General features: G+C 44.2%; 1 protein-coding gene across 1 annotated transcript; it reads left to right on the forward strand.

Moving 5' to 3' along the window:
• The first annotated feature begins 4,051 nt into the window (after positions 1-4,051).
• On the forward strand, positions 4,052-6,886 carry sowahb (sosondowah ankyrin repeat domain family member B). The gene has a single exon (XM_080198860.1). It carries the CDS (start codon positions 4,279-4,281, stop codon positions 6,283-6,285), a length of 2,007 nt encoding a protein of 668 aa, XP_080054986.1. The 5' UTR covers positions 4,052-4,278; the 3' UTR covers positions 6,286-6,886.
• Positions 6,887-9,366: the final 2,480 nt, after the last annotated feature.

The following is a 9,366-nucleotide window of genomic DNA, read 5'->3' on the forward strand; positions in this document are numbered from 1 at the left end:
ACTTTGAATTTGTTAAGTCTGGAAGGGTGTAAAATTCCTAATTAAAAGATGAAGGTACTGTTCCTTGACCTTTCACTGAGCTTCATTATGATAACAGTGGAGGCCAATGACAGAGAGATCAGAGTGGAGCAGATAGTTAAAATAACATGCAACCAAAAACTTACAATTGCACTTGTGGACTTGAGAGAGGTGTTCTACAAAGCAGTCACTCAATCTGCATTTGGTCTACCCAAGGTAGAGGAGACTGCACCGTATACCAAACGTACAGCATGCTAGATTGAAAGAAATTCAAGTAAATCATTGCTTCACTTAGAGTTGCATTTGGGGCTCTAGATGGTAAATTTGATTTGATTTATTATTGTCACATGTACTAACATGTAGTGAAAAGTATTGGTTCTCGCTTACTATACAGACAAGGCGTCCTGTTCATAGAGAAGGAAACAAGAGAATGCAGAATATAGTGTTACAGACATAGCTAGGGTATAGAGAAAGATCAACTTAATGCAAGGTAAGTTATTCAAAAGTCTGGCAGCAGCAGACAAGAAGCTGTTCTTGAGTAGGTTGGTGTGTGACCTCAGACTTCTGTATCTTTTTCCCGATGGAAGAAGTTGGAAAAGAGAATGAACGGGGTGTGCGGTGTCCTTGATTATGCTGGCTGCTTTGCTAAGAGAGTGGGAAGTGTAGATAGAGTCACTGGATGGGAGGCTGGTTTGCCTAATGGATTGGGCTATATTCACTACCTTTTGTAGTTCTTTGTGGTCTTGGGCAGAGCAGGAGCCATACCAAGCTGTGGTACAACCAGAAACAATGCTTTCTATGGTGCATTTGTAAAAGTCTTAGCTGACATGCCAAATTTCCTTAGTCTTCTGAGAATGTAGAGCTGTCGGTGGGTTTTCTTAACTGTAATGTTGGCATGGGAGGACCATGACAGGTTGTTGATGATCTGGACACCTAAAAACTTGAAATTCTTGACCTTTTCTATTTTGTCCCATTGATGCATGTTCTCCTTTACGCTTCCTGAAGTCGATGACAATCTTCTTTGTTTTGTTGACATTGGGGGAAAGATTATTGTTGCCACGCCAGTTCACCAGATTCTCTATCTCATTCCTGTACTCTGTCTCTCCATTGTTTGCAATCCAACCCACTACAATGGTGTCGTCAGCAAACCTGAAAATCGATTTGGAGGGGAATTTGGCCACACAGTCATACATGTACAAGGAGTATAATAAGGGGTTGAGAACACAGCCTTGTGGGGCACTGGTGTTGAGGATAATCATGGAAGAGGTGTTGTTGCCTACCCTGACTGTGGTCTGTGAGTTAGGAAGTTCAGGGTCCAGTCACAATGGGAGGTGCCAAGACCCAGGCCACAGAGTTTAGAAATGAGTTTCGTGGGAATAATGGTGTTGAAGGCTGAGTTGTAGTCAATAAATAGGTCTGACATAGGTGTCCTTGTTATCTAGGTGTTCCAGAATTGAGTGCAGGGTCAGGCAGATGGCGTCTGCTGTGGACCTGTTGTGCTGGTAGGCAAACTGTAGTCCGAGAGACTGGAATTGATTTGTGCCATGACTAGCCTTTCGAAGCACTTTATAATGATGGATGTAAGAGCCACCGGCCATCTGCTTGATTTTTCATAGGTACTGGGATAATGTGTCTTCTTGAAGCAGATAGGGACCTCAGATTGTTGTAAAGAGAGGTTGAAGATGTCTGCAAATACTCCCGCCAGCAAATCTGCATAGGATCTGAGTGCTCATCCGGGTACCTCATTTGGGCCAGTCGTTTTCTGTGAGTTGATCTTCGAGAAAGCTGCTCTGATATCTGCAATGGTGACCCCCAGACACAGGTTCATCGAGGCTTCCAGGGTGGAGAGCATTCTCTTGTTGACCTCTTGCTCAAAACAGGCATAGAGTGCATTGAGCTCATCAGGTTGGGGTGCATTGGAGCCAGCAATTTTACATGCCTTCATATTGTAGTCTGTTACGTCTTGCAGACCTTGCCATTGTCAGTGGGGGTCAGTATGGCTAGCCTAGGATTTTAGCTTGGTCACGAGATAATTGGGCCAATGTTATATCTCCTCAACATTCACATGAAGGTGCCAGGTGGAGAGTATAGAATATTGGGTGTAATTGAGGAGTGTATTATGGTATCATGGAGGGAACTGTGCCTTCAGAATGCTGAAAGGAGAAGGAAAGGTGCATTTAGAAAAGGAAATGGTGGATCAAGGTCATTTGGCAGAATATTTCATCACCAAACAAGCTTCAAGACCTAGCTTAGCTGGTGGTGAGAAAGGCCCTCCCATCAGATCTTTCCTACATGCCAGGAGCATGTTGCCCTTGAGGTGACTGTGGTGGGGAAGGTCACAATTGTTGACCTCCTTGTGGAATGTGCCTATACAAAAAAGGTGTGGAGAGAGATGGGATGATTTTTGTCCAGGTTCACCCCCAGCAGCTCCATGATGCAGGAATCTGTGGTCTACGGGATGCACTCTGAGACGAACATCAGCTATTGGTGGAGGATCATCAACTCAGTGGAAGATGTTCTTTTGATCTGCCTGAAACTTGTTTGGCTCCAATACAAGGAAATGTCCCTGGCCAAGTGCTGCAGACTGGCACATTCCAATGCCCAGGCCTGCCTGTTGAGGGGCACACTAAAGCTTGGGGCAGCTGCTGCCGAGGTGCAATACAGGAAGGTCGCTGTCTGAGATCTTTCAGCCACAGTGCACCGAGAGGAGGGGAACTGCATGGAACCCCTTCAGGCTGTATGACTTACATTGATTGTATACAGTGAATGTTACATATATCACAATTGCATTGAAACATCTCAGAGTGCAACTTGATCTAGATAGACAACTTAAATATCTTTGCATCGTTTATAATGACCATATTGAAATAGCTGTATGTTTCTTTGACTGTATTGAAGAGTCTCAGAGTGCAACATGATGTACATAGAACATGAATATTATTGCATTTTATGTGATGGCAGTTTTGAAATGTTTGAAATGTTCTTTCAGATTTCTTTTTGCAAAAATATACTTTATTCATATAAAATCTGGAAGACACATTACAAAACATCTCCAAGGATGACAGATGAAATTTACATTTTCTCCAGAGGTGCTTCAGTTCAATAATAAGATCATTACATATATTTCAATATTTTTATTATAGAGAAAAATTATTTACAAACTATATACTTAGGTCATGTTGCACTCTGCAGTACTTCAATGACGTTACACATAGTTGAAATTAAACACACGGTCTGAGGGGTTTTACCCGGTTATTAGCCCCTCGGTCTACGTTGGTTAAAAGTCCTCACACAGTGGCCTTCCCCCATTACACCTTGGTGATTACAAGTATATCTTTGCAAAAAAAGTCCTTCGATGTGGTTATATCTAGCCCTCAGTAGGAGGTTTGTCTCCAACAACCGGTGTGGTTATTATAGCTTGGCGCAGGAAAAAGACCATTCACACATTCTCAAGTGGCCATTATCCAGTCCAATTTCTGTAGACAAAGTGTCTGTGGCAAACCACCACCTCAAGGATCTGTGTGTTTGTGTGTGTATTTAGTCAAATAAATAAAACTGAAAATAAAAAGCTGCTAGCAGCAAAAGTGACCTTGGATTTGTCTGACTGGTAGAAACCCAACTGGTCCACTAATACCTTTTTTCCAAAACATAAACTTTATTCCTAAAATTTACACAAGTACTTTGTGATAATTCGAAGTTGACATTACTGTGTTGCAGTAACTAAATTGCTCCTTAGTGTCAGGGGGATTATTAGCAGGGTGGATGCATGGGGTTATGGGGATAGGGACTAGGTGGGATTGCAGTCGGTGCGGGCTCCATGGGTCGCATGGTCTCCTTTTGCACTGTAGGGATTCTATAAAAACTGAGGCACGCGTGAAATATTCACTGTATACATTCAGTTCTGCCTCTCATTCTTTCGCAACCAGACTGTAGTGTGGTGGGAGTACGACTTTTAAACCTTCCCCTTACACAATGTCCTGTCGTGTGAAGTGTTTGGGTGGAGTGCCGGACTTTGATTAGACTTTTGCGGCTTACCTGGTGTAGAGCGTTTACAATCCGGAATGTAGAGTGACAGCCGGATCGTCCTATGAGAGACAGCACCGTGACGTCACTCCGAGCCAGCAGCCAATGGGAGCCTCTGTAAGGGGGCGGGCTAAGCGCAGGTGAGCGGGCAGGTGGGGGAGCGGCAGTGCCGGCGGAGCGGCTCCCAGACCCCCAGCGGCCGGGAGGAGGAGGGCGAGCAGTGACAATCCGCCAGCCATGGCCGCCACCTTCAGTCAGGAGGCCGTTCTGGATTTCCTGCTGCTCCACCGCGGCAAGGTGAGGAATGTGGAGCTGACTGCCCACTTCAGCCGCTTCCTCAGAGACCCCGAGCGGCAGCTGCAGAGCCGCGAACTCTTCAAGGAGTTTGTCAACTCGCTCGCTGTGGTGAAGTTGGAGGGCGGCGAGAAGTACATCGTCCTGAAGAAAAGGTACGTGGAACTGATCCCCGAAGAGGTTGACACTTCGGGCGACGCCGTCCTGCCTGCTCGCCCGGTCAGGGGAGAGAAGGAGAGGCAAAGGGCAGCTCAGTGCACCCAGCTGCCGCCGCCTGCTGCTGCTGGACAGCTGGCAGGGAGTCCGCTCCGGGCTCGGCAAAGGCAACAGGAGGCAGCAGCAGCACCGAAAGGCAGCAATGCTCACCGTCCCACCAGAGCCCAGGAGAAAGCTGCTCCCAAAGAGGAAGTGAGTGGATGCACCTCAGTGCGCGAAGATTGTCCCTCACAACCTGAGCCGACAAGGAAAGATGCCAAAAGAACCAATGTAGACCAAGCCGTTCGACAGAGGGATTCGAGTGGAGTGACCAACTCAACAGAGCAGAAATCTATAAATCTTCAAATCAAAAACAGAAGAGGTCCTGTATCTCCAAGCCATTGCACTGGTGACAATGTGAGAGTATTTAATAGAGATAGCAAAGGCAGCAGTAATTGCACAGCCTCGCCCAACATTTCTCATCTCGCCCCTCCTCCCTCTGTTGTTAAGTGTAAAGGGCAGGGACTCTATAGACTACCCCCGGAGAACAATTCCGTGGTCATTTCTGATGTACCTGTCACTGAAAACTTGCAGTTGAATTGCGAGCAGAGTCCGCCGGAGAATTTTGCACAGAAGTCAGAAAAACGTTTTCAGAGAGAGCAGAGGCAGAGCTGTGCGGTTACTCAGCAGAACAAAATGATCAACCACTGGCAGAACCCTTCATCATCAAAGAAACGTAGAAGTACTGACAAAGTACAGAAAATATCACCAACCGAGAGTGACACCAAAGTGCTTGTAAATTCAGCAATAAATACAGAAGAACGCATTCAAAAGAATCAGAGAAAGCTGTCGCAGCAGCAAAGTCGGGCATCTGCTGGAGATGGGCAGCCATTGGGTAATAAATGGCATTCTAAAGCGCAAAGTATATTGCCCAAAATACGCAAGCCTTCTCTTAAAAATATTAAGAGTAATGTACTTTCTCAGAAAATGCCAACAGTTCCATTAGTCGGTAACAAATCAACTACTCCAAAAATAGTCGACAGAGAAACAGTTCGGCACAAAAAGGATCAGCCAGTAAGTTTAGCCCAGACAGAGAGTCACAACGAGTGCAGAAATGAGGATCCATTAAAAACTGAGGGTGCTTCAGAAAAACCTTTTCTCGATCCTACTGAGCATGAATGGATGGTGGAGACAGCTGTTGGCAGGTTTGGACAGGCTTATGGTTTATTCTGCAAAGACCCTAACTTTGCCATGAAGAAGGATTTTATTTCTGGCTACACAGTGCTTCACTGGATAGCAAAACATGGCAACCACCGTGCGCTCTCTCGCTTTATTAATGGTGCAAGTAAAATGAAAGTTAAATTAAATGTAAACATTAAATCTACCTGTGGGTACACTCCTTTACACATAGCTGTTATACATGAACAGTTGAAAATCATTCAATACTTAGTGAAGAAATATCAAGCAAATGTTAATTTAAGGGACCACAGTGGTAAGAAACCTTGGCAGTACCTGAACAGTGACTCTCCCAAGGATGTGTGCCAGATGTTGGGTGCTCCTGCACATAAACATGCAATGCATTCTGAGAACAACAGCACATTTCGAGCAAAGAACAACACGCAAGGATCGTCTCCTGCTATAAGTAGAAAAACATCTTTCACTGCTCTTCTCAAATCTCCACGGGTTCTTCACAACCTCATGCATTGGGACTCTGATCGCTGTCATACAATAATTGAGGATAATGAACAAGACTGAAGCATAACTTTTAATATATTTGATAATTCATATCAGAAATAGGAATCTTGCTGCTGGATCTGTAATGTATTTAATGCATTTATTCATTGTGGTAGCATTTTTCAAAGTAATTTATATATTTTTAATTGATACATTGCAACTGGGTCTGATATTGTTAAACTGTACCTCAAGTGAAGAGTTCAGATTATGCCATCAATCGCAGCAGTGAAGATTGAGTTTTCTCTCAATGCCTGCTGTAACTTGAAATTGTACTTAAAGCCATAAAAGTTATTTACAAACATGCGAGGCCACTTGGCTCCTCAAGCCTGCGCCATCATTCAGTGAGATCATGCCTGATCTGATTGTAACCTCAACCCCACATTTCTGCCTACCCTCTCCCAATAACCTTTCACCCGCTTGTTACGCAAGAATTTATCTAGCTCTGCTTAAAAATATTATAAGAAATTCCATGGCTGTTGAGGAAAACTCACCACCCTCTCTGAGATAAAAAAAATTCTCCTCGCCTCCGTAATTTCTATTCTAATTTATTTTTCTCTGTGTAAAGTTCCCACAACTTTCAAACAATCTCTGTTGGCAGTGTGCTTGGTTCGTACTAGGGTACATGTACTAGGGTACATTTGCTGCCCATTTTCTAGTAATTCACCAAGTCCTCCTTCATGTGAAGCTTTGAACAGTAAATGTCTTTAATCTGATTGTGGAGGGCATTAGTGCTGTTTCTTCTGAAATCAATGCAGTTTACCTCAGCAGTCCCTGACAGTGATAAGGAGAAGGAATTTCCTTCCCTCTTCCTTAGATCAAGTGTGTCTGCCGTTTTCACTTTTAGGATCTAGAAATTCAGTCAACCCAGCTGTTATTTTGTATATAAGTGTGGCACTTTTTTTTCCTCTAGTTTTGAACACCAATAACTGCGCATATAAGGCGTTTGATAAGGTTCACCATGGTAGGCTTCTGCAGAAAATGCAGATGTATGGGATTGAGGGTAATCTAGGAAATTGGATCAGGAATTGGCTAGCAGATAGGAGACAGAGGGTGGTTGTTGATGGTAAATATTCGTCATGGAGTTCAGTTACGAGTGGTGTGCCTCAGGGATCTGTTTTGGGGCCACTGCTGTTTGTAATTTTTATTAATGATCTGGATGAGGGTATAGTTGGGTGGATTAGTAAGTTTGCTGATGACACCAAAGTCGGAGGTGTGGTAGATTGTGAGGAAGGGTGTCGTAGTTTGCAGGGTGACTTAGACAGGTTGCAGAGCTGGGCCGAGAGGTGGCGGATGGAGTTTAATGCGGAGAAGTGTGAGGTAATTCACTTTGGTAGGAATAACAGATGTGTCGAGTATAGGGCTAACGGGAGGACTCTGAATAGTGTGGATGAACAGAGGGATCTAGGTGTATGTGTACATAGATCCCTGAAAGTAGGGAATCAAGTAGATAAGGTTGTTAAGAAGGCATACAGTGTCTTGGCGTTTATTGGTAGGGGGATTGAATTTAGGAGTCGCAGCGTCATGTTGCAACTGTACACAACTCTGGTGCGGCCGCACTTGGAGTATTGTGTGCAGTTCTGGTCCCCACATTATAGGAAGGATGTGGAGGCTTTGGAGAGGGTGCAGAGGAGGTTTACCAGGATGTTGCCTGGTATGGAGGGGAGGTCCTATGAGGAGAGACAGAGGGATTTGGGGTTGTTTTCGCTAGAAAGAAGGCGGCTAAGAGGGGATCTTATTGAAACATATAAGATGATTAGAGGTTTAGATAGGGTGGATAGTGATAGCCTTTTTCCTCGGATGGAGAAAGCTAGCACGAGGGGGCATGGCTTTAAATTAAGGGGAGGTAGTTATAGGACGGATGTCAGGGGTAGGTTCTTTACCCAGAGGGTGGTGAGGGATTGGAATGCCCTGCCTGCTGCAGTTGTAAATGCGCCTAGTTTGGGGGCGTTTAAGAGATCCGTGGATAGGTTTATGGATGAAAAGGGATTGGTTTAGGTTAGAGGGTCATTGTTTTTTAACTGGTCGGCGCAACATCGTGGGCCGAAGGGCCTGTTCTGCGCTGTAATGTTCTATGTTCTATAATTGGTCATGGCCTGGGCCACTACAAACTTGCTGTTTCCTGACACTTTGGTATCTGATGTTCCTATTATTGAAGTATTCTCAAACTCTGCAGCATACTGCAGGTGGACATTCAGGATTGTGTGGCATGTTGAGAGATCACAAATTCCTGCCAACATTTTGAGCAAAATTCAATGTGCTGGAGCCAGGAATATTAGAAAGGAAATAAGCTGAGGAAGGTAAATAAGACGGCTGGAAAAAATTAGAAGAGAAAGGTAAAGTTCCCGTAAACTTTGAAGGAACTAAAAATCAAATTTTGTAATAAAGCTGACTAATAAACATTAGCCAGCAATTTTCTCTGCAAAACATCAGGCAATTTTTGCCACGATCCTTTGCACGTTTTCAGTGAGTCTGGTCATGATTGCGTATTGAACTTGATGCTTGTAGTTACTGTGTATGAAGATCAGTAGATTACATCAGCACTGCAACTATATTTCTCAGTTTATCAACATCACTAATGTGACTACGCTCCTCAGGTCAGTCTATGTGCATCAGCGTTGTAAGTAAACTCTAGGATATATGTTCTTCAGCACCGTGATTACATTTCTGGGGTGTATCTGTGTACAACAGCATTATGATTATACTCCTCAAAGAAATCTGTGTGCGACAATACTGAGATTATATTTCTGGAGTGTATTTTTTTAATTCATTTACGGGATGTAGCCATCACTGGCTAGGCCAGCATTTATTGCCCATCCCTAGTAGCCCTTGAGAAGGTGATGGTGAGCTGCTTTCTTGAGCTGCTGCAGTCCCTGAGATGTAGATACATCCACAGTGCTGTTAGGGAGAGAATTGCAAAATTTTGACAGTGAAGGAATAGTGATGTATATACAAGTCAGGATGGGGAGTGACTTGGAGGAGAACCTCCAGGTGGTGGTATTCTTAGATATCTGCTGCCCTTGTCCTTCTAGATGGTAGTGGTCGTGGGTTTAGAAGGTGCTGCCTGAGGAGCCTCGTGTTCTTGCAGTGCACATTGTAGATAGT

The sequence above is a fragment of the Carcharhinus amblyrhynchos genome, chromosome 1, assembly GCF_965287045.1.
Source record: "Carcharhinus amblyrhynchos chromosome 1, sCarAmb.v2.hapA, whole genome shotgun sequence".
NCBI lineage: Eukaryota > Metazoa > Chordata > Chondrichthyes > Carcharhiniformes > Carcharhinidae > Carcharhinus > Carcharhinus amblyrhynchos.

Bases quoted from the DNA above. Each gene is read 5' to 3' on its own strand.
- sowahb (XM_080198860.1), top strand. From the start codon at position 4,279: ATGGCCGCCACCTTCAGTCAGGAGGCCGTTCTGGATTTCCTGCTGCTC.